This window comes from Panthera onca, chromosome C1 (assembly GCF_046562875.1).
Source record: "Panthera onca isolate mPanOnc1 chromosome C1, mPanOnc1 haplotype 2, whole genome shotgun sequence".
Lineage (NCBI taxonomy): Eukaryota > Metazoa > Chordata > Mammalia > Carnivora > Felidae > Panthera > Panthera onca.
The window spans coordinates 126,584,758-126,611,359 of NC_138346.1; the positions used below are offsets into that span (position 1 = coordinate 126,584,758).

General features: G+C 42.5%; 2 protein-coding genes across 2 annotated transcripts; one reads left to right on the top strand and one right to left on the bottom strand.

Moving 5' to 3' along the window:
- Positions 1-824: 824 nt before the first annotated feature.
- Positions 825-16,160, bottom strand: ATP5PB (ATP synthase peripheral stalk-membrane subunit b). Its single transcript, XM_060624688.3, has 7 exons — positions 16,025-16,160; positions 15,710-15,746; positions 11,399-11,544; positions 9,089-9,252; positions 8,165-8,290; positions 2,808-2,987; positions 825-1,521 (listed from the first exon to the last, which is right to left on the bottom strand). Exons 1-7 carry the CDS (start codon positions 16,062-16,064, stop codon positions 1,444-1,446), a joined length of 771 nt encoding a protein of 256 aa, XP_060480671.1. The 5' UTR covers positions 16,065-16,160; the 3' UTR covers positions 825-1,443.
- A 107-nt stretch (positions 16,161-16,267) lies between these two features.
- Positions 16,268-25,075, top strand: WDR77 (WD repeat domain 77). The gene is made up of 10 exons (XM_060624686.3): positions 16,268-16,535; positions 16,790-16,975; positions 17,977-18,118; positions 18,401-18,450; positions 21,259-21,329; positions 21,464-21,518; positions 21,992-22,063; positions 22,631-22,739; positions 23,288-23,356; positions 23,948-25,075. The coding sequence occupies exons 1-10, from the start codon at positions 16,421-16,423 to the stop codon at positions 24,105-24,107; spliced, it is 1,029 nt and encodes a 342-aa protein (XP_060480669.3). The 5' UTR covers positions 16,268-16,420; the 3' UTR covers positions 24,108-25,075.
- Positions 25,076-26,602: the final 1,527 nt, after the last annotated feature.

Below are 26,602 nucleotides of genomic sequence, written 5' to 3' on the forward strand. Positions count from 1 at the left end.
AACCGACTGCGCCACCCAGGCGCCCCACCCTTCAGCTTTTCTAACCTTTGGACAAGGCATGTGTGAAAAAGGACCCGGGCTTTTCGAGGAAATCATACCATCAAAGTCAGAGGTAATAAAAACGGACAAGGGTTTCAGTCTGTGCTTGCGATTTCTACTTGTTCCTGTGTCTCCCACTTTACATCCACCTTGCCTTCTTTATTGCCCGCTCTGTGGACTTCAAGCTCCTGCATCAGAAACCAAGGTAAAAAAAGACTTTCAGAGACCAGCTTAACCAGCTCCCACAACAGCAAATTCCTTACAAACATATATCCTAGTTCTGCTTCTCTGAATGCTGATAGTTATATACAAGAAAAACGATGAGGCTAGTGAGACTATCTAAAATGGTACTTGTCATTATACTCTCAAAGTACCTGTGCTAAAGGCTCTATTGTTCACATATTCTTACTGCCTTTCCAAAGATTTTTTTAACTTTTTGATAGGGGATTTTCTCTCTGTATTATCAGTACAGGGTGGTGCTTAGCACCAACTAGGTTCTTATAAATCCTTTGCTAAATGAATAATTTGAAACACCTCTGTTGACCCTAACAAAATCTCTTTAACAAAAAGGGTATCAATCTAATTTATATAGTAAGTGAATATATTATCCATCAATAAATACTGAACTGATATCTATTGTTTCATAAATTAAAATCCTAAGAAGTCAATGAAAATAGCAATTATCCATATGGTACATATTTTCAAATATTTCCTATTATGTAAGCTGTCCTGTGTACAAGGACATCCTTATACAAGTATTGGAGAATTAAAAGCAGACAAACCTATAGAAGGGAAGATTTTTTAAATTTATTTGCTGGATTCTTTAGAATAATTTTATGACACATTGGGTCCATATTTTCTGTAGACATATTACTAAAATAACAAAGTCAATAATGTGACTTGATACACAAGATTTCCTTTAGTCATTTTAAGAATACTAAAAAAGCTTTAAGTTTCCAATAGCCTGTCAGTTGGCCAGGAATAGCTTACACTAAATTATCAGTTCAATGACATGTTTGATTTTTACCCATATGACAAATGTTGAAATATTTTAGAATATTACACAACTTGAAAAACCTAGTCTCAACTGTCACTTTACTGCAAGATGGTAGAATTAATTACAAATTTAAACTCTAACTTGGTAATCTTTAGTCAGGCAACAAATTTATTAAAAGCAAACTGCTTATTCAAAAGTGATCATGGAACAACTCAAAATACAGAGCAAGAAGGATGAAAAACATCTCACTGGCCAACAGACTGTTTTCATTCTCATGTGAAATTCAAACTTCACTTTTGGGAAAGGTTAAGTGTAACTTCAGTAGACAGCAATACAGAAAGACTATGCCACATCGATGAGTCTCCTTGGTCAACTGCTTCTAGCTGTCTCCACAGAGATAGATGCATTTATAAAACTGGCTGTGCTTGAGCCTTCTTTGCAAGGAGCTTCAGATCTGCAATGCACTTGGCAATTGTCTCCTTCTCCTGTGATAAAGAAAGAGCAATCTGTTTAGACATCTCCAAATCACGGAAGGGTATAAACATTGTAATTCTGAAGGACACCTCCTACAAGATCTTGAGGCTCCTACAGAATCTCAAGATGGATTACTGGCTTGATATGATAGACTAGGAATTCTTTATGTGACATAGGGGAGATACAATTTATTTAAAGCAAATCCCAGAAACTAGTTAAAATCCCCTGGCTCACAGCTTTTATGAGTGAAACCTACATAGAATTTGAAGCCAGACATTCCTGTAACCACGTGTCACCGATGTTACACAGCTAACAGTTGCTTGAAAACTACCAACCTAACATTAGTAACACAGAAATGTTAAAAATGAGAATAATTTTGTCTCTTTTCTGTATTTTTTGTTTTCCCCGTTTCTTAAATAAAAGTGTTACTTTTACACAAGACAATTTATTGAGAAAAAAATCATTAAATGTTGATAGACCCTGTTTTTCTAGTCCTTGAGTGTTATACAGAAAATGACTAGAAATGCCTACATATACTATATATTTAGGAAAGAAGAAATCAAGTTAAAAAAAAAAAAAAGAATATAAACTTTAAAAAGGAAATGAAATTTAGGTAAATAATAAAAACATTTCTTTTCCATTCATGACCAGTGATTTAAGTGGCAAGGAAGAGGAAATGGAATAGAGATCATGGAATGAGGAAATGGAAGGGACTCAGAAATAGCTTTATTCAGTCTGCTGTACAGAAAAATGAAATCTGTTGGTTAACGTTTCCCAAATGATGGAACCTGAATACAAGTCTGCCACAAGCTGTGCCAACTACCTCCCGCTGTCTCTGATACTGACAGATTCTCTGATACCAAGTTCTGAGTGAAGAGGAAAGCCACCAAGGCAGGTGGGCAGCGTCCTCCAAGTTACCACTACCCAGAGAAACAAAACAGGGCGACCCCATCGTCTGGAGCCTAAAGACTCCCCACCAGTGGGGCGCCTAGGTGGCTCAGTGGGTTAAGCGTCTGACTTCGGCTCAGGTCATGATCTCACGGTCCGTGAGTTCGAGCCCTGCGTCGGGCTCTGTGCTGACAGTGCAGAGCCTGGAGCCTGTTTCAGATTCTGTGTCTCCCTCTCTCTCTCTCTCTCTGACCCTCCCCCACTCATGCTCTGTCTCTCCCGTCTCAAAAATAAATAAACATTAAAAAAAAAAAAAAGACTCCCCACCAGCAATTCCTAGCCTAACAACGCACCAGCAGAGGCTCGTCAGAAATGAATACAGCTCCAGAAGTTTCAGAACATCATGTACCTGCTGTGCAGAGATGCTCTGCACCACATGGTTCTCCACCCAGTTTATCATGTGCTCTTGTTCCTTTCGACGCATCATGTTCTGCACAGAGATGTGATAGTCCAGGCGATTCTTTACCTCCTTGTATACTCTATGCAGCCGTTCCCGGTAAGTAAGTTCCAGTGCCATAGCAATGTTATTCTGAGGCAAAATTAAGAATTGATGAAAACTGTTTGCATAGTTGAAGGATCATTTCCACTCTGCGGATTCTGCCAGTCAGAACACCCCACCACTTTCTTGTACTTTACGCAAAATTATTTTATTTAATATGAGTAAGAGACACATGTGATAAAAAATTCTAATAGCATATTTACAGTAAAAGTATGTTTGAAAGTATATACAGTAAGTTTCCTCCAGTCCCCCCACAGGCCACCATCTTCCTGTATATCCTGTATTTCCTCCCAGAAACATTCAATAAACAAAATACAGGTAAAGGCAGGAGCACGCACGCGCACACACTCACACATCCCTTTTACTAATTATGACACGTAGATCCACCTCAATTTTAAGTTACATTGAATTCTACCATACTGGTGGTTCCATAAGGCAGTTTAATTAACTAAGCTCTATTAATAGATTAGACTGCTTCCCGTTTTTTTCTACTACAAATATTGCTGCATCTGCTGCGTATGTCTGCACTTGTGTGTCCGTCTCTATTGTAATAATAACATCTGCTGAGTACCTACTATGTTCTAAACACTGTGTGTCAATTCAATGAAGTCTTATCATCACACCATGGGACAGTTACTATTACTATATCCATTTTATGGTAAACAAACTGAGGCAGAAACTAAGGAACTTGCCCAAGGTTACAGAGCTAATAAACTGTGAAGCCAAGATCTGAATACAAGGAGCCAGGCTCTAAAGCCCATGCTCTTAAACTGATCAATACTGTCAAATTCCACATAAACTTGTACTACTTCATTCTCCTACTGGCAACACAAACTCTGACCAATGATGTTTAGAAAACCTTTTACCTCATGCTATTCTCATAAGCAGAAAAAATGCACTTTGTCATTATCTAAGGAGAAAATTTACATATTTAGGAACCATTTACATGTACTCACTTATCAATGGTCCATGTCCTATGCCTAGTTTTCTACTGGGATATTGGTCTCCCCTAAGGTAACTACCCTTTTGTGTCACATGGAACACACACAGTCTTCCCAGTTGGTCATTTAACTTTGTTTATGCTAATTTGTACATGTAAAATTTTTATGAGATCAATTAAACTTTTCCTCTTATAATTTCTGGAGTTTTGCAGTTTTTCTATTTTTATTCTCTTTCAAGTTTTTATTTAAATTCCAGTAAATACGCAGCATATTAGTTTCAGGTGTACAATACAGGGATTCAACACTTCCGCACATTATCCGGTGCTCATCACAAGTGCCCTCCTTAATCCCCATCACCTATTTCACCCAACCCCCTGCCCCCTCCTCTCCAGTAACCACCAGTCTGTTTTCTATAGTTAAGTGTCTGTTTCTTGGTTTGTCTCTCTCTTGCTCTTTTCCCCCTTTGCTCATTTGTTTTGTTTCTTAAATCCCACAAGTGAAATCATACAGGCTGTCTTTCTCTTATTTCACTTAGCATACTACTATCAACTCTATCCACGTCGTTGCAAATGTCAAGATTGCATTCTTTTTTTTATGGCCAAATAGTATTCCATTGTGTATATATACATCTTTTTTATCCATGGATTTTTTTAAACTGAGGTATAATTTAATTTTTATAAACTGAAGTGTAATTTCAAGTATATAACATAAATTCAGTATTTTGCATTCATTGTGAAATGGTCACCGGAGTAAGTGTAGTTAACATCTGTCACCACACAGAAGATCCTGATTTTGTTATCTTTATTAGAAAGGCTTTGCCAACTCCAAAGGAACTGTATTTTTTTTCACGTTCTCTTTTTCCACTTTTATGGTTTCATTCCTTAGAAAGACCTTTAATTCATTTGAAATTTATTTTAGTAGAAAGCAAAAGGTAGGAAGCCAACCTCATGTCTACACAGGGGCCCAATTCTCTCCCCTCTATGACGAAACTGGCACGTCTAAATTGCCTTAGTGTTTAGACCTTCTCTTCCGTGGCACCACCCTGACCTTCTTTTCATGCAATGCACATACTACGTAGTTTCTTATAATCTTATAATGGGTTTTCATATTTGGCAGGATAGGTTCTCACTACTTCTCTTTTCCAAAATATTCCTGGGTATTCTGCTTCTATTAATAATCAATTTGTCCAAGCCCCAACATCCCCTACCCTCAGGCTATCAGTATTTTCCTTATAAGAATGTGTTAAATTTAGAGATTAAAGCAGGGAGAGTGTACCTCTTTATAATATTGAGTCTTCCAATCTAAGAACAAGGTTCTTAGAACCTTAAACCACATGAGCATTTTCTATTTTTTGAAGCAAAAAGTTTGTACTTTTATAGCGAGGTGTACTCGATTCATCTCTTCCTAGATGGTTTATCTTCTTCAACTGTATTTTCTAACTGACTGCTATTTGTATACGGAGGGCACTGATTTCGTTTCTTAGTAACGTTGCACCCAAACACCTGACTGAATTTGATCATTAAAATTTTTTAATATTTATTTATTTATTTTGAGAGAAAGAGAGAGCACATGCACAAGCAGGGGAGAGGCAGAGAGAAGAGACAGAATCCCAAGCAGGCTCCACACCATCAGCGCAGAGCCCGATGGAGGAGTCAAACTCACAAACTGTAAGATTGTGACCTGAGTCAAGATCAAAAAGTAGGATGCTTAACTGACTATGCTACCCAGGCGCCCTAAATTTCGTTATTAAAAGAGTTATGTTGATTCTCTTAGGTTGTCTAGGTATATAATTAGGTAAGCTTTAAATTATGATTAACTGCCTCTGCTAAATTACAGATCTTTTATTCCTTTCTCTTCTCTAATACCACCTACTACCTCTAGATTAAGATCAAATCTACAACAGTGACAGGGACATTGCTATCTTTTAGTCTGTAGTGTGAATCCTTACAGATCTGCCTGTTACACAGAGACATTAATCTCAAGTAGGCCCTTAATACCTCTAAGTACATTTCTTTAGTCCATTCATCTTCCTGGCCTTCTTTCTCCTAATCTCTGGTACTTCCTTGACTACTTTCACTCTCAGCAAATGACCATCCTGCTTCACTGAGAAAAGGGGAGCAGTAAGAGAACTTCCACAAACTTCTAGCACCACTTAACCTAGTACACCTGAATCCATACTCGTGTACTTGCCTTCCTTTCTGTAACTGCGGCCGAACCGTGGATGCAGCCCATCCCCCTGCATGCTATGTTCCAAGCCCTCTGGCCTACTAAAGGACATCACTCCAGCAAACCTCTCTCCCCTTTTCTTGCATCAGTTTTTCTCTCTCCTAAATTCTATCAGACACTAACATGTAATCATACTTTCCATCTTTTAAAAATCTCGATTCCTACATCCTCCCCTCCTAGCTGCTAATTTCTGTGCTCACTATTACAGTAAAACTCCTTGACATTTTTGACAGTTGTCCTGACTCCACTTTCTTCTTTCCACTTTTTCTTCAACCTACTCCAATCACTTTACTAAAATAGCCCTTACCAAGGTTACCAAGAACCTCCATGTTGCTAAATGTACAGCAAATTCTTAGGCCCTTTATTTCCTCACCATAACTAGGATGACTACAGATTGAAACTGTCCTTGTTTTCACCTGTTTTGTTTTTTTCTTTTCATCATGTTCTAGTCTTGTAATTTTAAGTACCATCTGTCAGCTCATGACTTCCCCAATCTCCAGCCTAGAATCCTCCCCATAAATTCCAGACTCCTACATCCAATGGTCTGTACCTAACAACTGTACTTGGCTAACCTGTAGGCATTTCAAACCACTGCTACAAGACTGAAGGCTATTTGCCAACAAAGCAATCAGAGTGACACTTCAACAAAAGTGGGATTGTATTACTCCTCTACTTAAAAGCTTCAATGACTTTCTCATTCAGAGGACAAAGTCCATAGAGAAGCCTACAAAACTTTACCTGATTCAGCCCCTGACCACTATCTACTTTGCTACATTTTCTCTTCCTCACTCATTCCTCTTCAGCTACACTGGTGTCCTCACTCTTCCTGGACTACACCAGACAAGTTTCCAGGTGTAGGCCCTTGTGATTTTTCTTCCCTCTGCTGCAATGCTATTTCCCCAGAAGTCCACATAGCTTGTACCATCACTTCTTCAGGTCTCTGTTCAAGTATCACATTAGAGATCTTTCTAGACTGCCTGATAAAAGTAACTCCCCCCTTGTAAATCTCTTTTCCTCTAATTAGTTCCTTTTAACTCTATTCCTTTCCTACCTAATTGTTCTACATCTCACTTATTACCAGTTGGCATTCCCATCTGCTCAATTATTGTTTTTCTATCATTCTCTCAACCCCTGGCTAGAAAGCAGACTCCATGAAGGCAGACTTTCTTTTATTCCCAACACCTGCCTTGACGATCAGGAGCTATTAAGTATTTCATAAACAGAAATGTAGTGACTACCTATTTGAGTCTTATGAAAAAGCTGTATCTTCAAAAGTCAGATTTTATTTCATTCTCTGGTTGAAATCTAAATTATGTATAGAAAGGTTTTAAAGTTTTCTGAGGTTTTTAAACATTTACGTGCTTGAGAATCCTTATGAATCAGTTTTTAAAAACATAGATTCTGTTTCCAGTCTTTCCAGTCCAGGTTTTTGGTGCAAAAACCTGCACCAAAGACGACTGACACATGTGGAGACCACACTAAGAAATACTGGCCTACATCCTTAAAGGATATCAGGCATAAAGCACTGGGCTCAGAGGAGATAACAATATGATTGTTAAAACAAAAATACTTGAACGTGTTCCAAAAATGTTCCAGAAACTAAGTAGTTTAGCATCTAATGATGCCTTGACCGTAGTAAAAAGTTCCACTGTTTTCTGAATTTGCTTTGTAAACTGGAATATTAGGTATCACATTTCCTCAGAGCAAGCATATATGAAACACAGAGCACGTACTTTGCCTATGGCCTTAGAGAGCGAATACCATTTTTTAGTCAGCTATAATTTAATAACTACTTTCCTTCTGTGTGGATCCAAAATATGTTCTTTTATACCTTTTAATTTTAGAGTAGTAATTCTAATTATTTATCCATTTGACAGATATTGAATATCTAAATAGCTGTAATTGCCAACCCCCACCCAAATCTCTTTTCTTAATAAAATATGTTCAACATATTCAACCATTCCTCATAAGAGATTCTAATTTTTGTTTTAAATGCACACAAACGAGTAACCATTCTCCTTAGAAGGTTCTGAAACCTACCCTCTGGACATCAAAAAGGTAATGGCGCTTTTGAACCAGTGCTTGCTGGGACTTCTCCATATCAATTGCATCCTGGATCTGCTTGATGGAAGCCTGTTTCACCTCTTCTAGTTGGGCAATTTTTTGCTGCAATTATAATTTTACGACAAAGATCAATGAAAGCATAAAGGATAACAAGAATAACTTCATTTCATGCTTCTTCAAAGTTATATTCTTCATTTGTGAAAACACCCACAAAGAGACATACAGATACAGGAAAAAATGCACAAATTCTTTTTTTTTTTTTTTTTTTAATTTTTTTTTTTTTTTAACGTGTATTTATTTTTGAGACAGAGAGAGACAGAGCATGAATGGGGGAGGGTCAGAGAGAGGGAGGCACAGAATCTGAAACAGGCTCCAGGCTCTGAGCTGTCAGCACAGAGCCCGACGCGGGGCTCGAACTCACAGACCGTGAGATCATGACCTGAGCCGAAGTCGGACGCTTAACCGACTGAGCCACCCAGGCACCCCAAAAATGCACAAATTCTTAAAAATAATTGCCCACAATAGTTACACAACATCCTGCTGAATGAACAAAACTGGAAAAACTGGAGAAAGTTTGGTAGATTTAAAAAAATTTATCTCAAATTAGTAACTAGCATTAACACAATTTTCATCATTATAATTAAATTCACTTCTTGTTAATTAACATTAACATCAGAAACATCACTTGATGGCATTGATGCTTTCAATTTTTTTTAACATTTATTTATTTTTGAGAGAGAAAGAGAGCAAGCACAGAGCCTGACGCAGGGTTTGAAGTCATGAACTGTGAGAACATGACCTGAGCCAAAGTTGGATGCTTAACCGACTGAGCCACCCAGGCGCCCAGCATTGATGCTTTCAGCACAATCTAAATTGAGAAATAAGGTTTATGATTCTTACCTCATTGAGTTTATCAGCAAATTCTCCAACAGAGGCACCATATTTTTTAACTACATAGATAAGCAATCCTATTGTTGATACGGCAGTAAAGGTCTCTGCAGTGATCACATATATTTCTTTGGACAGAAAATATAAGATAAGCCCAGTTCCAAGCACATAGGGTCCTAAAAGAAAGAAAAGTTATTTTATGATGGATATACTGTATCTGAAAGGGAAGACAAAAACCTCTGCATTTTATTAGTTGAAGGTATTATATAACGATTTAAGATAACTGGATTTAAAGATGACCCTGCCCTGAGGAGCCATATGGTAGAGTTGAAAGAATAAGGATGTAGACTCCAGGAAATCTGACTCTATAACATAAGAAATATAAATAATCTCTGAATTTAGTTTCCTCATCTGTAAAATGGGAATGGTACCTTCTTCACAGGGTGGATGAAACTGAGAAATAATGTATGTAAAGTGCCTAGCACAACTGCTTAACAAACCTAAACGTCAGGTTACTTCCAGAAGTAATTTGTGAAGCAAAATATACTATTTCTTTATATTGAATAGGAAAGACACTGGAAATAAGCAAAAAGAACCCAATATAAAAGCTGTATGAATTAAGTAAATCGCAGGATTCTCAATTCTTACAGCACCTAATTGCAATGCTCCAAACATAGCTCTCTTTTTCTTTAACCAGGAAATGAGTTCTGAAAGGACACAAAAGCATGATATATGTCTCTTTAGGATCTTCTGCTATGCCTCAAAACATGCGAGACAAGGACAAAGCAGGCTTTAGGGCAGCATTTTACAGTTTTTCTGAGCAACACTAGTACCAAAGAATGTTAGGATGTATTATGAAAATAAAAGGGTTATAGTCTAAAATGTATTTTATCCATTTTCCTGAAAAAACTTTCAACAGTTCCTTTTTAAAAAAAAAATTTGCCTCCAATATATAAATTTTATTTTTTTTAAGTTTATTTATTTTGAGAGAGAGTGTGCATGCATGCCCACGTGGGGGTGGGACAGAAAAAGAGGGAGAGAGAATCCCAAGCAGGCTCTTCACTGTCAGCAGGGAGCTCCTAGAAACAGTGAGATATGACCTCAGCAGAAATCAAGAGTTAGACGCTTAACTGACTGAAGCACTCAGATGCCACTCCAGTATACAAACTTTAAATCTGACTGTGAATCAAAAATTTTATTTTATTTAATGTTTTTCTTATTTTTAGAGCGCACAAGTGGGGGAGGGGCAGAGAGAAGGGGACAGAGGATCTTAAGCGGGCTCTGCACTGACAGCAGTGAGCCCAATGTTCGGCTTGAACTCATGAACCATGAGATCATGAAATGAGCTGAAGCTGGATGCTCAACCAACCGAGCCACCCAGGTGCCCTGAATGCAAATCAATTTAAGCATGAATTTGCGAAAAAGCCTATTCATATGTAATGTTTTTTATCACCTATGGGGATCTGAGGACCCTAATGTTTCTTGCAAATTCAGGTACAGAAATGCTATTTTAGGCCACTCCCTGGAGGGTTAAAAAAACCCCAAACAAACAAAAAAACCCAAAAAACTTTGGTTTCCTATGTTCCACAGTCACACCAGTAGTTGTAGCAAGAAAGGCACTGCAGTAAAACTAAAAAAGTAAAAGTAAACACTGAATTGGAGACCCTGGGTGTAAGTCCAACTCAGTCACTAAAGACAGAATAAATGTCAGCAAATTCTTTATTTGCTAGTTCTTCTGTGAAATAAAAAGTTCTTACAGGACTGTTGTTAAGGATTAAATAACGTAAGTGAAAGAATACTGCATTATAAAAATGTAAGATCTCAGAATAGTTTATGCCTTTTTAAAAGGGAAAAACCTAATATGGCCCAATTTCTGTTTTAATTCTTATATATACAATTTAATAATCTCTATGATCTTACCTAGCTTTATTTCAATCCATAGTTCTTCCACTGACAATACCTTATACAACTACTCATTTCTTTACTGTCTGTCCTGTAACAGAACACGTGTTCCATGATGGCAGGCACCTTAGTTTGCCCCTGTATGCCTAGAAGAATGCCCTGCATAGGGCAGGCATTTAATAAATGTGGTGTATCAACAAATGGCACAATGCTATAAAATCAAGTTAAAATCCCTAACACATTTACTCCAAAGACAAGTTAGAGCAACCAAATCAAAAGTGTTATATTGAATCACTTCCACAATTTACTTTTGACTTCATTTTTGGGGTATATATGGAAGAGGTAAGAGGCCACTAAAATCCTAGGTACACATAAACCATACCATGTAAACGTACTATCAAACACTGGGCAAATGCTTACCTGTTACGCCAGTTTTGGGATAAAGGAACTGGAAGAACTCCTCGGGGATCAGCCCAAAACGAACTTTTCCTCCATATTCAGGAAGAGGTGGTACAGGGGCAAGGCTTGGCTGCCCTGTGTGAAAGATCCTTGTTGCCTGCAATACCCTTCGGGTAGCAATTATACAAATTTAAAGCCTATTCTTTAAAAAGAACACAACGTACGCACAATTAGTAGAAACAATGAATGGGGATGAGGACAGAGGCAGTTTCCCACTGTCATCATGGAAAGAGAACAGACCACGAACAGGAAAGGGAGGGTTCAATAATTAGCTGTGTGACAAAGGTGAATGACTAAAAGATTTGTTTTTTAAAATGTTTGTGTATTTTTGAGAGAGAGAGCATGCAAGTGGGGTAGGGGCAGAGACAGAAAGAGAGACCGAGACTCTGAAGTGGGCTCTGCCCTGACATACGGCTCCAACTGATGAACCACGAGATCATGACCTGAGCCAAAGTTAAGATGCTTAACTGACTGAAGCACCCAGGTACCCTGACTGGAAGTTTTATGTAACTATCCACCCAAACCAGAAGCCCTTCTGTAGGTCTTAAAGTTCATCTGTCTAGCACTTTGTATGTCTATTACTGGAACTGAAAACATAACATAGACTCTGCAGCCAGATTATCTGGGTTTAAATCCTAGACGTGCCACTAGACTTTGAGCAAGATTAAGCTTCTGTAATCAGATTTCTCTCAGTAAAGTGGAAATAAAGAACATGCTTTTATAGGGTTGCTGTGAGAATTTTATGTAAAGTCTTAGAATGGTGCTAAGCATATGGTAAAGTTCTATGTAAGCGATTAGCTATTACAGTACAGGTCCACTGTGTTGAGAGCACCTTGATGGCAAGGACTTTGGCCCTTCTGAATATGCTCTGCGATGGTGTGCTAACTAATCATGGTTGAAACAGGCCTTTTCAATGTCGGATAGATCTATTATGTTGGTCTTTAAGCTGAACTGCTGTGTACAAACTCAAGACCTCTATCCATTAGTTCTAATGTTATTTTTCTATGTAACACACATAACGCTCGTGCATCTGGGTTAAACATCTTCAGTTCTCTCACAATCCTAACTGTCCCCCACAAGGAGCTGTCTGGTTTTATTTACTAAAAGGAGGTATACAGAACTGAACATAATACTCTAAATACAGCTTGATCAATGATCAATTCATTCATTCTCCAAATATACATGGAAGACCTGCAAATGCCATTACTGGGCTTGAATCACTGTACTATTACCATGGGTTTGTAAACTATGCTCATATTCCAACAGCTCAAGGTTGCATTTTTAGAAGTTACAGTATATTGGTATCTCATTAAAATTCTGATGAAATAAAATCCTCTAGTCTTTTTATATATGCTGTCAGCTCCGTCTCCTTCAAATTCCCAACATGTTTTTGTCCCCCACCCCCCTGCTCTGCCTCTATCCCTTTGCAATGTAGGGGTTTATATTATTTCATTGATGTTGGTTTGCTGCTTGTCTTTTGAATATTTCTGCCTCTCAGTGTCTTGGCTAGCCCACCAACTTTTGAAATCTGAGAAACATGCTCAAGACTCTTTCATTTAAATGAGGGTTTCTCAACCTCACCACTACTGACTTTCTGGACTATTGTCAATTTTTTTGTTGCTGTGGAAGGCTGTTCTGTGCACTGTAGAGTGATTAGCAGTACCCCCAAGGCCTTTATACACAAGATGCCAATTAGCATCCCCTCTCCCACCCAGTGGTGACAACCAAAAATGTCTTCAGACACTGCCAAAATGTCCCCTGGAGAGCAATACTACTCCAGGACGAGAACCAGATTTAAATCAGTGGTTTAAATCTTGAACTATAGGGGCGCCTGGGTGGCGCAGTCGGTTAAGCGTCCGACTTCAGCCAGGTCACGATCTCGCGGTCTGTGAGTTCGAGCCCCGTGTCAGGCTCTGGGCTGATGGCTCGGAGCCTGGAGCCTGTTTCCGATTCTGTGTCTCCCTCTCTCTCTGCCCCTCCCCCGTTCATGCTCTGTCTCTCTCTGTCCCAAAAATAAATAAAAAACGTTGAAAAAAAAAATTTTTAAATCTTGAACTATAGAAGTTGCTTCAACAAGTTCTTGAACTATTCAAACTTGCTTGTTTAAACCATAAAACTTGCTTCAGACCAACTCAAATTCTCTCCCCAACTGCCTTAGTTCAAGCCCTCATTATCTCTGGCCTAAACCAGTTAACAATCCCAAACCTGGTCTCCCTGCTTCTCGAGAAATATACCTCTTAAACTTGGCTCCTCCCCGCTACTAACAATGTTTTTAAAATGCAAATTTGACTTTAAAACTCTTCAATAGGCTCTCCTGCCTACAGAAAACAAACTCCTTAATATAGCATACACGATTCAGCACCTGTCAGATTTTATATCATCTTCCTTCATTCTCCTACTCTCTAGCCATATGGAACTCCTCAGAGCTCTCAAAAACAAACAAAAAAACCAAAAACATGCCTCATGCTGCTCCTTCTGCCTGGTATGTCTTTCACTAAATGGCTGCCAAGCCCAAGCAGCCTTCACAACATTTCAAACATATCCTTTATAAAGGCCTCCCCAATCTCACATTCAGTCATCCTTATGTCAGGTGTTGGCAGTACAGCAATGAGCAGACAAGGTCCCAGCTTTCACATTCTAGTGGGGTTGTGGAACGTATGAGTGTGTAGGTCCACATACAATTTCAGGCACTGAAAGTCTATGAAGAAAAATGGGGTGGGGTAAGGTAAGGAGCTAGGGAGCAATGCAGTGCAAAAGGCTTTTTTGGTAGGAGGTCAGACGACACATGAGTCAATGACCTGGGGAAAAGAGAGAAGAACAAGCACAAAGACCAGAGGCAATAGTAAGCTTGGCAATTTTCAAAGGAACAGCGAGAAGGCCAGCATGGCTGGAGAGTGTGCTAAAAAGAGAATATAAAGAGATAAATCAAGAGGGAGGATGAGATCAATTCATGTTGGATCTTCTGCGTTATGGTAAGTCTGAATTTTATTTCAGTGGGATGGGGAGCTCTGGAGGGTTTTGTTGGGACTGGGGGGGGGGGGAGGGTGGGGGTCATGTAATCCTTAAGGCTACTGTGAGAACAGGTTGTAACAGGACAAAAACGGAGATGCAACAAGACTAGTTAAGAGACTACTGAAATAGACCAGGTGAAAGTTGACAGTGGTTCATACTTCAGTAGCAGTGGTAGTGAAAAAAACAAGAGTCCAGATAAAATCTGGAGGAAGAGCCTTGTTGAATGAATTAAATATGGAATGTGGAAGGAGAAATCAAGGATGTTCCCTATATCTTATATACAGTTATTTTATTTATGACTTCTATTGCAATTACTTGTTAACTTGTCCGTATGGAATCTTTTTTTTTCTGATAAGCTAGAAGCAATTATAGCCTCACTTTATTGCACACGCAAAAATGACAGATGGATTAAAGCCATTTTTTCAAGGCACAAATAGCTATCAAATCTGGCAAGATTTAGGACTAAGTCGGGAAGCAAAAAGAAATTCCAAAGAAAACTGACATGTTTTACCAAACATTAGTGACAGAAGGTACCACTAATCACATACTATGTATCAAGCACTGTTCTTAGAGTTTCACAGGAACCAAGTCTCTTACTTCTCATAACCCACAATGTACTATTATCTCCATTTTGCAGATGAGGAAATTGAAGTCACACAGCATTACAAGTGGAGGAACCAGGTGTATCATGTTCTAGCTTTAGAGTCTTTGCTCTAAACCACTACTCTCTACCACTGCCTTCTCTAGAAGACTGAGCTCCACAAAACCAAGTTAGTTAGCCTTCCTCATTTTTCTATCTTTGGTTATGTAGGTAGGAAGATATTTACTGAACGAATGATTTCTCTGACTCTTAAGATTTGGTAGTATAAGCTGGAATCTGGGAGAGACTGAAAACAACATTCTTCTTTTATTTAATAGAACTCGTTTTTGGGTATGCAATCTATCAACTCCGATTCAGGCTGTGGACTGTGGCAGCTACCTCTAGCTGAAGGTCAGAAGGGAAAGGGGCGGGGCTTAGAAGACACCAAACACCAGTTTCCAGCTTAGTTAGAACACATCACTTAGCCTATTAATCTTTGCCGTGAGATGACACAATGTTCCTGGCGGTTAGAACAACACAAATGTTTGAATGAGGCTTTAAGCTTTTCAAAATTACCTGAAGAGGGTAACTTCAGGCCTAAAGCTAAAAGGGGGTTACAGAGAAATGAAACGAGGTGATAAAACAAGGACGAAGGGCAGTATTACACCTCTCCTACTTACCCTGGACCGAGGAAGGCTGCGTTCTTCAGACGGGGGGCTACACAGAAACAAGGCGCAGGTCAGCAAGGTCAAGGTGAAATCTAGTCTACCCTCCCTCGGTCCCCGCGAGGCCCGCCCACTAAGACCATGGACTCCTCTTTCCTGTCCCCCGGGACTCCCGCGCTCCCCTTACGAGAGACGTAATTCATTTCTCACTCAGGCCCAAGTCTTGCTGCGCCTTTCTACACCCCATTTCCTCCCACCCCTCCCATGGAATCCTAGACGCATTCCTTTGCAATCATCCTGATAGCCCGGACTAGGGTCTAGACGGCTCACCCGCTGCAGCGGCCGCAGAAAGCACCACCCGGGACAGCATAATCAGCGAGGGTCCACGTAGCACTCTCCGCGTCCTGGTGACCCGGGCAAGAGACACTGTCAGGGGCGGGAGCAAGATGGTCGCTCACAAGTCTCGCGATAACACAACGTTGCGTCCTCTGGCCATTAACTTGCCTCGGATTTTCTTCTCGCGATAAGAGGCACGGAACGCGGAGAACCTTTTGCCGAAGCGCAGCCGACTGCGGAATGGAACCGTACAAGCAATTCTCGCGAGATGTAGAGTGACCGTAGCTTGTGGAGAGGGGCGGAGGCCCAGAGGGGCACCACGTGGGGACTGCCGGAGCTGTCTCGGGCGGGCGTTCAGTTTGGGTCTAGGTTGGAGTTGGAACCGTGGAGATGCGAAAGGAAACGCCGCCCCCACTAGTGCCCTCGGCGGCCCGCGAGTGGAACCTTCCCCCTAATGCGCCCGCTTGTATGGAACGACAGTTGGAGGCTGCGCGGTATCGTTCTGGTGAGCCAAGATCCCGGGCCTGGGAGCTCCCTCATCCTGCCCGGGATGCCCTTTCCCAGGACTGGCCTTTCCAGCGCTCCTCCCCGCCCCGCACGCCTTCCTGACCCCCACCTCGCGTCGCCTAGTTCAGTCCCCAATCTTAACCCCGCGTTCCTGAGCTCAGACCCAGACCCGGCCCGCGTGCTGTTCAGTGTGGTCACCATGGAGACGAGCCCTTCCACTCGTCCAGTGCTGACAGCTTGTACTTCCCTTAGATGGGGCGCTCCTGCTCGGGGCCTCCAGCCTGAGTGGCCGCTGCTGGGCTGGCTCCCTCTGGTTGTTCAAGGACCCTTGTGCCGCCCCCAACGAAGGCTTCTGTTCCGCTGGAGTACAGACGGAGGCCGGAGTGGCTGACCTCACTTGGGTTGGGGACAGAGGTATCCTAGTGGCTTCCGATTCAGGTGAGTCACTTTCTCCTCGACCCCACAGGTGAAATAGATGATGGGATACTGGTAGGGCTGGACTCAATCTTTAATGTTCCATAATCAGTGCTTGGGGGGGCTTGAGGGTATTGGCCAAAGGAGAGCTCTTGTGTAGTGGGAAAATACCTTTTGGAGACTCTAAATTGCATGGGGGGAATTTCTAACAAAATTAAGGAATGGATAAGAACCATTTTATGTTTCCAGTAACCTTCCCAGTATCTCTCCTCAAACCCAGACAATCTTGATCTTAAAGATGATGCTTAAGTCAGTTTGTGTTGTCTCTTTCCATTTCTTCCCATTTTCTTCTTTTTAAATGTCTTTATTTTGCTTCCTTTGTTTTGAAAGTCAGGTTCAGCAATGGAGTCTTTGACATTAAAAAAAAATCAGTATTTGGGTGTTGGAAGGCATGCATAGAAGTGGGGTATTAAAAACTGAGCCTCTCTGACAGTTGAGCATGAGCACTACATATTCAAGACAACTTTTGGGGTGTTTTCTGTACTTAATCTGTGCCTGTGCAAGACATTCAGTTATTCAGCATATTTTTAAAGATGCTGTGAGACATTTATGCAAGTTGTTCAACAAATACTAATGTTCAAGCAATTGGGAAGATTTAACCACACTGGGCTCTGTGCTACACAGATTGTGGAGACTTTAGCCTTGTGTCCTGGGACTTATTTTCCAGTGTTTTCTCACTGGAAGCCAGATAATGGATTTTGCCAGTCATTCCACCTTTCCTTGTCTTTCTAGAAGTTTTCCCCACCTCGTTTTCTGGATTGTTAACTAAGAAAACAGTAATGCCAGCATAAAGCCAGATGGCTTGGAAATTAGCTAAATCCTCTGATGATAATGGATTTTGCTTTTATAGCAATAGCTTACTTTGTTAGTTTAGTGACAATGGATTCACTTGAATCTTAGACGTGAGTTACTGTCTTGGTGTTGTCTATGCTCATTTCCCTCAACCTTCACCCCACTCCCAACAGGTGCTGTTGAATTGTGGGAGCTGGATGAGAATGAGACACTCATTGTCAGCAAGTTCTGCAAGTATGAGCATGATGACATCGTGTCTACAGTCAGTGTCCTCAGCTCTGGCACACAAGCTGTCAGCGGTAGCAAAGACTTCTGGTGGGTCCTTGTGTTCATCGCTCCTGTATTTTAGACCTCTGCTGGGTGCCTTTACTATCTTATTAGCCTCATCGAGTAACGTTTTGGGCTTATTGTAAGAACCCGGTGATTAATTATGATTAAGATTTTCTTAGAGATATTGCAATCTATTGTGAATAGACCTTAGTAGCAGCCCAGTAAGCAATGACATAGGACATGTCAAAGGAAGTTCTTGTTTGAACACGTGTTTTTATGTAGATAGTATAGGTCAAAATTAAGACTCTGTTTCCTTTTGCTTCTTAGTATCAAGGTTTGGGACCTTGCCCAGCAGATGGTACTGAATTCATACCGGGGTGAGTACACATTCTTTTCAGTCTGGCCTTAGCTGTTTTGTTGTTATTCTCCCCTTGGGCTCATTGACTTTGGATGTTAGGGGCAGCAGTTCCTTGCCCTCTGCCTGATGGTTTTTTTCCAAAGCTATAGTCAGGCCCCAATATCTATCCCTAGCCTTTTCTGAATTTCCCTGTTTCTGGTGATGGCCCCACCATCTTCTTGGCCACAGGGGACTCCACCTCTCAGTCCTGTTCCCCCCTCCTGCTTCCTCACTATTAGTGGGTCCCCAAGTTCTTTGGAACCTTTTTCCCCTTGGTCAGGGATCTTCCTTTCCGTTTCTTTCTTTCTTTTTTTTTTTTTTTTTTTTTGTTTATTTTTGAAAGACAGAGTGTGAGTGGAGAACGGGGAGAGAGAGAGAGGGAGACACAGAATCCGAAGCAGGCTCCAGGCTCTGAGCTGTCAGCAGAGCCCAATGTGGGGCTCAAATCCACAGACCGTGAGATCATGACCTGAGCTGAAGTCGATGCTTAACCAACTGAGCCACCCAGGCGCCCTCTTGCTTTCCATTTCTGATGCTTTTTGTTTTCAGGCTTTACCTCGCATAGATGGTGGTACTCACCTCATCTCTCTACCTGTAGTCCCTCATCTTTTGTGGTTTCTGTGGCTTGTGGATTAACATCCCATTTTCTTGTCCTGGCATTCAAGCCCTTCTGTCACTCTCCCTTCAAATATACTGCTCTAATTAAACCCAAACATAGTAGATCCTTGGCCTTCTCCAAGTATAAACCTGAAACTTGGGAATCGTGAGCTTTTGAGTATTCACTTCCACAGAAGTTTTTTCTGGTGAGAACCATCACTTTGTATTAATGTTACTTTTTCTGCTTACTTTCATTAATAGCAGTACCAGTTGACTTTATTCGGAGAGCCATTCTTCATGAAGATGACATCTTCGCGAAGATAACGCATAGAACATTAATGTGTGTGTGGCTAAGAGATGTTCATTCAATGGCTAAGGGCCTTTCCCTGCCAATTCTAACTTTGGAGTGCGTGATTCACTATGTGCCAAAGCAAAATCAAACTCATACACATCCTGGACCTTCAGGGTCCAAGACTCGTAAGCAGTCAAACAATGTTAAAATGCTGGTGCTAGAGTCTATTATGTGTGCCTTTTGTTTCTTAGGCTCACGAGGGGTTTTCCTGGTCTGTGCTAACTCTTTCAGTACTTCCTCTGTTCAGCTTTTTTCATTAGTTCTTTGTGTTTTTGTCTGAATTGCAAATCCCCTGAGGGCAGAGGCACTACGTGGTATCTTTTTTTTTTTTTTTTTAATATAATTTATTGTCAGTTTAGCTAACATAAAGTGTATGTAGTGTGCTCGGTTTTGGGGGTAGATTCCCGTGATTCATCGCTTACGTATGGCACCCAGTGCTCATCCCAACAAGTGCCCTCCTCAGTGCCCATCACCCATTCTCCACAGTGTGGAAGTTCCTCAAAAAGTTAAAATAGAACTACCCTACGTCTTCTTTATCTTTTATACTTTCCCATGGTGCTTGTGTCTGAGCTTTGCTTTCACTTGAACAATCCTTTGTCATTGTGTTGGCTTTCTATGGATTCTAGGGCAAGGAAAGAACTATGGAAGGTGGTTTGATTACATTCTCCTGTCTTGGGGCAGAGCCATATTCAGACCACTTCAGGTAATCTGGTCAGATGCCATTATAGTAGGTGGTTTCCACAGCCTGTAATTAACACATAGCAGCGATCTTCAGAATTTTTAGCATGTCGGCCTGAAAATTTTTCAAAAAATTACCCTCTTACACGTTTTTATATTGGCAACTAATTTAAGTTTAAACGGTTGCAAAGGAAGTAATTTCTGGTCATTTATTGTGTACTGGTTTCAAGGATATGTTTGTCAAAATTTTGGACTTGGAGATTAAGCCTCTTCAATATGCAAAATATCTACCGAATAACCTAACTGGCTAAAAACCAATCAGCACTGTTATGCCAGCTGGCCAAGTTAGACTTCACTTCCTGTCAGAAAAAGTCCGACTTCGTTTTTAGGTTCAGTTAGACTTGTCAGATGTGTCCTTACCACAAACGTTTGCCATATTTTTCAAAATTTTCATTGTTAGGCAGAAACAGAGATAAGTCCCAGAGCCACCCTGGTGCTCATGGTGTGTTGTGGTTTGTGGTCCGGTGAAATGGGGCCAGCCCCTCCACTGGATTGTACCCAGGTGCTCTTTCTTTTACTCTCTGGTTCTTAGGGAAAAGCCCCTTTGTTTTATGCCTGTGGGTTTTGTACCCCTAGGCATCGTGCCATGGTGAGGTGCGGGACGGCTGAGAGGTGCGTGTGCCTTCTACACCTGGGAAAATGGGAATGTGAGAGCGGAGGGAGGCAAGGGGCACAGGCAGACTGCGGCAGCTTCTCGGTTCGATTTCAGGAAAGAGAACATCGGAAAAGTTTACTTCCCTAAGAGTAGCAGCGTCTAGAAGTCCCTTGAAAGGCTCTGTGTTACCTGGAGGTGTGTGCGTGCTACACAGCAGAATACAGTTGCTGTTCTGGGGTGTACATTCCTTCATGCTTCTTGCTTAGCCCCTAATTCCTCTTTCTTGTCTTTACTAATTCATTTTTCTCCCCCAAGCCTTTTTAGGTTCTGTAACTCCAACATTTTCTCCAGGGTTTTGTCTAATCCAAAATCTCTCACAGAACGGGTTAAGTCGCATCCTGAGACAAGGCCCGTTTCTCACACCTCTCTCGGTAGTATCTGAGCTGCTCGGTAGTAATGCGTCCAGCTTCTGCTCTGTCCTACTTCGCTTTCTCTCTCCTTCACAGCTCACTCCGGGCAGGTCACCTGTGTCGCCGCCTCTCCCCACAAGGATTCCGTGTTCCTTTCATGCAGTGAGGTGAGATACAGCCTCTCCTTCCCTCCCCACTTCCTAACCACACTCAAACCTCCGGCCACAAGTCTAGAGTGGACACCTGGCCGGCAGCTGCTTTGGGGATTGTGAAGCCCTTTTTCCATCCCTCCTCCTTCTAGGACAACAGAATTCTACTCTGGGATACCCGCTGTCCCAAGCCAGCATCACAGATGGGTGAGTCTGAGAGCCGGTGGTGGGAAGGTGTACTAGCAACCCACCTGGAAGAGGCTTCCTTGGCGAGAGACAAAGGCACAGTCACCAGATCCTCAGTCATTGTGACATAGGGGACGTAGTCACTCTCTTTCCCTCTGAGGTTCTATTGATTCCATTTTGTGCAGTGGGGACCAAAAGGAAGGGTAGGCTTGTGGGTGGCCGATTCCGTTCCTGGGACGGGTGGACAGAGGGGCCAGAATTGTTCTCTTCACGCTTTATGCCTGAAACTTGCCTGTGACTCGGGTCCGTCCAGAAAGGGCAGGAGGCTGAGGGATCAATGAGGTTTTGAGGGTCAAGGGCTAGGACACAACTGTCTTCACAGGGTTTGGGAAGGCGAATAAAGGTGCTTCTGGGACTTAGAGTGACTTCGTTTGAGAAGCTTCTTCACAGAGCTAGGCTCTGAGTCTTATTTCAGAGCCCTCTTCTCTCTGCAGGCTGCACTGCCTCTGGCTACCTACCTACCTCCTTGGCTTGGCATCCTCAGCAGAGTGAAGTCTTTGTCTTTGGTAAGCCTGTCACACCACATTTTTATGCCAGGAAGGGGGAGGACGAGGGCACGCTGACCCTGTAACGCACAAGGCTCCAGCTGCACAATCTCAGCAGTGCACTTGGCCATCACCTGTATTATGCCAGTGATAAGGTGGGATGATCCAGAAGTGGTTTTCGTTTGGCTTTGGGAAAAAAAAAACCACGACGACTTTTTTCCTGGTAGATTTGATTGCTGATTGTGCGTTCCAGCTCCTGTATTCCGGGCTTGGCTGCAAGTCGGTGGAGTACAAAACAAGTGGATTGCTACATAGGGACTTCTGTTGCAGAATAGGGCTCACTCTCGTGCTCTTCTGGTGATGAGGCTGTGCGTGTGGTGACATAGTCTGTGGTTGAAATAATAACTACCTCGTTCATTAATTTTCAACAACCACCAGTGACTAACGATCCCTACTTTACAAAAGAAGAAACTGATGCTCAGAATGGTTAGCTTGTGTAAGCTTGAGGAACTAGCATTCAGATCCAGGTCTGGCTGACGCCAGGGCCCATGCTCTTACCCACTGTGATGGGCTCCCTCTTTTCTCTAGGTGATGAGAGTGGGACCATCTCCCTTGTGGACACCAAGAGTGCAAGGTGTGCCCTCAGCTCAGCTGTGCACTCCCAGTGTGTCACTGGACTGGTGTTCTCCCCACACAGGTACTGTCCTTTGTTCCCAAGGGCCTGGTGGGTATGAATGGGAACTGCACACGGGGAGTGCTTAGTTTGCAAAGCATTAGCTGATTAGGTCATTCCTTAAAGCAGACGGTGCTCTAATTAAGGTTTCAGAACACTAAAGATCTCTTAAGACCATAGTCCTTTTTTGGGTAGCACGGTCTTGTGTTCACATGGCTAAAATAGGGTCTTGTTCCTGCACAACACCCAAAATGATGAATATCGTGGGCTTCTGGGACTGTGTGGTTGGGAAGGCCTGTGTTTCTGGGTTATTGCTGAAGCTGCAGGGAGGGCCTAGATGGGGCGGTTAGTTGCCGGGATGATGGTCAACCCCGGCTCGCTCCATTTCCCTCATCCTTCCCTGCAACTTGTAATGTGGACTTGAGTGGTAGCCAGACCTTAACCTGAGGTGGGGATCAGGCCACCTCCTCTGGGTTACTTTGGGGTGGGGGTTGAGGGCAAACCAGGTAGGATTTGTCTTGGAACCATGGCTTTACCTCTCATAACCGCCCCCTGCCCCCTTGCTCTCCTAGCTCTCCCTTCCTGGCCTCTGTCAGTGAGGACTGCTCACTTGCTGTGCTGGACTCGGGCCTTTCCGAGGTGTAAGTGTGAAGTGGGGTCCTGTGACCGGGAATCGGGGACGAGAGCGGAGGGTGGCTGGGTCCTTTCTGTCTCCATGCACTGTCTCTCTCAAGGGGGCTGGGTGATGGGAGCCGGCTGACACCGACCGGCTCCCCGTCCCCAGTGCTGGCTCACAACTGGCCCTGGTAGAGGAGGGGTGTGGTGGTCGGTGGGATTTCCAAGTCTGGTGTTCCAGCTGTCTCCCAGAAGGGGGCAGTCGACCCTTTTCACGCGAAGAACACGTATATGAAATGCAACCTGCTGTGCAGTGAAAGGCACCAGAGTCCCTGAATTATACTGCCTTCTTTGCCATGATGTGCTCTCTGATCCTGGCCCATGTTACTACCCTTGCTCTAGCCACCATTTCTTCATGAAGTTAGGGTGCTGGATTGAAGGGTCGATGAAGTTCTCTGGATGATTACACTCTATCCTGGTGACGAGGCCACACATCTGGTGAAGTTGGTATAACACATCCCAAAAAGGTGCCCTGGATGTGTTGGATTCTCTCTTTTCTCCAAGCCTGCTTTCTCCTCATTCTCACCGTGCCCAGACTTTCCTTTTTTCTCTTCTAGGTTTAGAAGCCGAGCCCACAGAGACTTTGTGGGAGATGCTACGTGGTCCCCGCTCAATCACTCCCTCCTTACCACAGTGGGCTGGGACCATCAGGTCACCCACCACATCGTGCCCACGGAGCCTCTCCCAGCCCTTGGACCTAAGAGTGTTGCCGAGTAGATAAGACAAAAAACAAATCCCCCATGAGTAACCACTCCCTTTGCCCTGCCCTCTCAGTCTGTGAGACCACACAGGAGCCTTATACACTATGTTGATACACTAGATCTGGGCAGTTAATAGGCATTGTCTCTCAGCCCAAGGAAGGCTGGATTCTGGGATCCTGTAGTCCTAGGGAAGAAAAACTTTCCTAAAATTGGATATGTATGTATGTCTGAGTGTGTGTGTAGATGCATAGTTTTTGGTGGGGGGGGGGGGAATTAAAATCCATCTTATGTCTTTCCCAAGTCCTTCCCCCACCAAAAAAAACCAAAAACCAAAACCAAAAAACCCCCCAAAAAGTTCACAAAAGGGTTTTATGCTTCCTATGTAGCTGTGCATGAGGAATTGGCCGTGGCTAGATGAAATGTGGGATGTGGGCATCCCTGGATTCTTGGAAGCAGCTTATATACTACTCATGGAGATAGAAGCAACTTTATTTTTTATAAAACTTAATCTACCTTTCTCATGGGCAATGCTTCCATCCACAAAACTCTTGCCCGACTCACCTTGAGGAAGAGCCAGAACACTCATCGTAGTTTTGCACATCTTGCCGTGAAACTGACTCAAAAATACATTTTTTGGCTGGTGCCTGTGTAATGCTCCCCACCCCTCGTGGAGTTGTGTGTATGAAAGATGAGTGTTTTCCTGTCCTAGATTCCATGGAAAAAGTTGGGGGGTGGTACAGAGCTTAAAGGCATTTCGATTAAGTGAAAAACTGACCCAGGCTTGCAGAGAAACATGTGCCACGTCTCCCATCCCCAAACAGCTTGGGGCCTGACCTCTCCTGGCCTCTGGATCCCTTTCTCTGGATACAGAAATTCTGAATGCTGTTTTTGTGGACTCCGAAGATTTTAAATGCAGCATCAGAGAATCAGAAATACTGGTTGGTGAAATAAAAAGTTTAGGCTTTGCTGGCCTGTCTTTTGAAATGTTGTGTTATGTGCAGTTGGACACATCTCACTTACGTGAGGCATCAGGGTGTTCGTCTTCTAGCCCGTTGTCTGTGTGCTTCCCCAGCCCTTAGAGCAGCTAGTTGGAACTTAAAGTAAATGTTGAGTCACTTGGGTTGATGGGCTGGCTACCACCATAAATCATGGTCAATTACGGATTATGAAACTCAGTACAATCAATTATGTACTTTAGTGCTTTGCAAGTTTAGCTCAGCTAAAATCACATGAAACTGAGGTAGTTTGAAGGAATATGGACGAAATATAAATAAAGCTTCCATGCTGCACCCTTGCCAAGCATGAGCTCTTGTCACAATAACCCCCAAGTAAAAACAGTGGAATTTGTAGTCTTGTGCTGTACTGGGTTTGGGGTAGGTGGGAAGAAACCCTTCACCGTTCTTAACTACAGCTTCTTGAAAGGTAATAGGGTGGGTGGGTAGAAACATTTTAAGTTCTTCTCAGAGGTAAACTTCACAAAGTTGTGATGGCCTAGAGAAAGGAGGGGTGAGGTGGGTAGGAACTAAATTTGCCTAGTCCTTTTCCTGGTGAACTCAGCCATGGTGGAGAGGAAAGCAGTGGAGATGAGAACCCAAGGAAATGTCCACCTGTATCAGGGTGTTTAAAATGACAGGAAAGAAAGAAAACCTAGGTTTTGAAGAACCACATTATTGTAAAAAAAAAAAAAGGGGGGGGGCACCTGGGTGGCTCAGTCTGTTAAGCATCTGACTTCGGCTCAGGTCATGATCTCACAGTTCGTGAGTTCGAGCCCCACGTCGGGCTCTGTGCTGACAGCGCAGAGCCTGGAGCCTGCTTCACATTCTGTCTCCCTCTCTCTCTGCCCCTTCCCTGCTCATGCTGTGTCTCTCTCTGTCTCAAAAATAAATAAACATTTAAAAAAAAATTGGTTTAGATTCTGATCTGTGCTGATGAGAGTGATCACATCTGTTGATTGCCATCGAGACATTTGCAAACCTAATCAAAATCACCACCCTGCCCCCGGGCTGCGTGTGTGTGTGTGTGTGTGTTACAGTGAGCAAACAATGAGAAATGCGGTATTACACGTAGGGTTATTCACTTGGGTCCTGGATGTGGGAATGGTTTCAGTAGCATGAGCATAGACTTACTGGTGAGTTTGATTTCCAACCGGTCATTTTACTTTGTTTAAAACTGTGGGCATTTATGTTGCATTTAATTTCACTGGTTCAGATGTCTAATGCTGGAATGAATCCATTTCCCTGACTTCATTGTTCTTACTCTGAAGCCCATCAGCCTGACTCACTCTATTCCACTGCTAATCCCCAGTCCGTGGTTACAGGAAGCTTGCTCCTTGGGTAGTGAGTGCCCAGAGCCGAATGCTGAAGGAGGCTCAAGTATGGTTTCAGGTGGCACCAGACATTGCTCTGGTTCCCAAGGTCTCTCTCCTGCCCCACAGGACAGGAGGTCAGCTCTTTAATAAATAGCTACATAGGCATTTCATGCTGACTCCCCACGTTACAGCAGCAAAAATAC

Bases quoted from the DNA above. Each gene is read 5' to 3' on its own strand.
- ATP5PB (XM_060624688.3), bottom strand. From the start codon at position 16,064: ATGCTGTCCCGGGTGGTGCTTTCTGCGGCCGCTGCAGCGG. The intron at 15,747-16,024 runs GTGAGCCGTCTA...GTTTCTGTGTAG, and splicing joins TTCTGCGGCCGCTGCAGCGG to CCCCCCGTCTGAAGAACGCA. The intron at 1,522-2,807 runs GTACATGATGTT...TCTTTATCACAG, and splicing joins AGAGCATCTCTGCACAGCAG to GAGAAGGAGACAATTGCCAA.
- WDR77 (XM_060624686.3), top strand. From the start codon at position 16,421: ATGCGAAAGGAAACGCCGCCCCCACTAGTGCCCTCGGCGGCCCGCGAG. The intron at 22,064-22,630 runs GTAAGCCTGTCA...TCTTTTCTCTAG, and splicing joins GAGTGAAGTCTTTGTCTTTG to GTGATGAGAGTGGGACCATC. The intron at 23,357-23,947 runs GTAAGTGTGAAG...TTTCTCTTCTAG, and splicing joins GACTCGGGCCTTTCCGAGGT to GTTTAGAAGCCGAGCCCACA.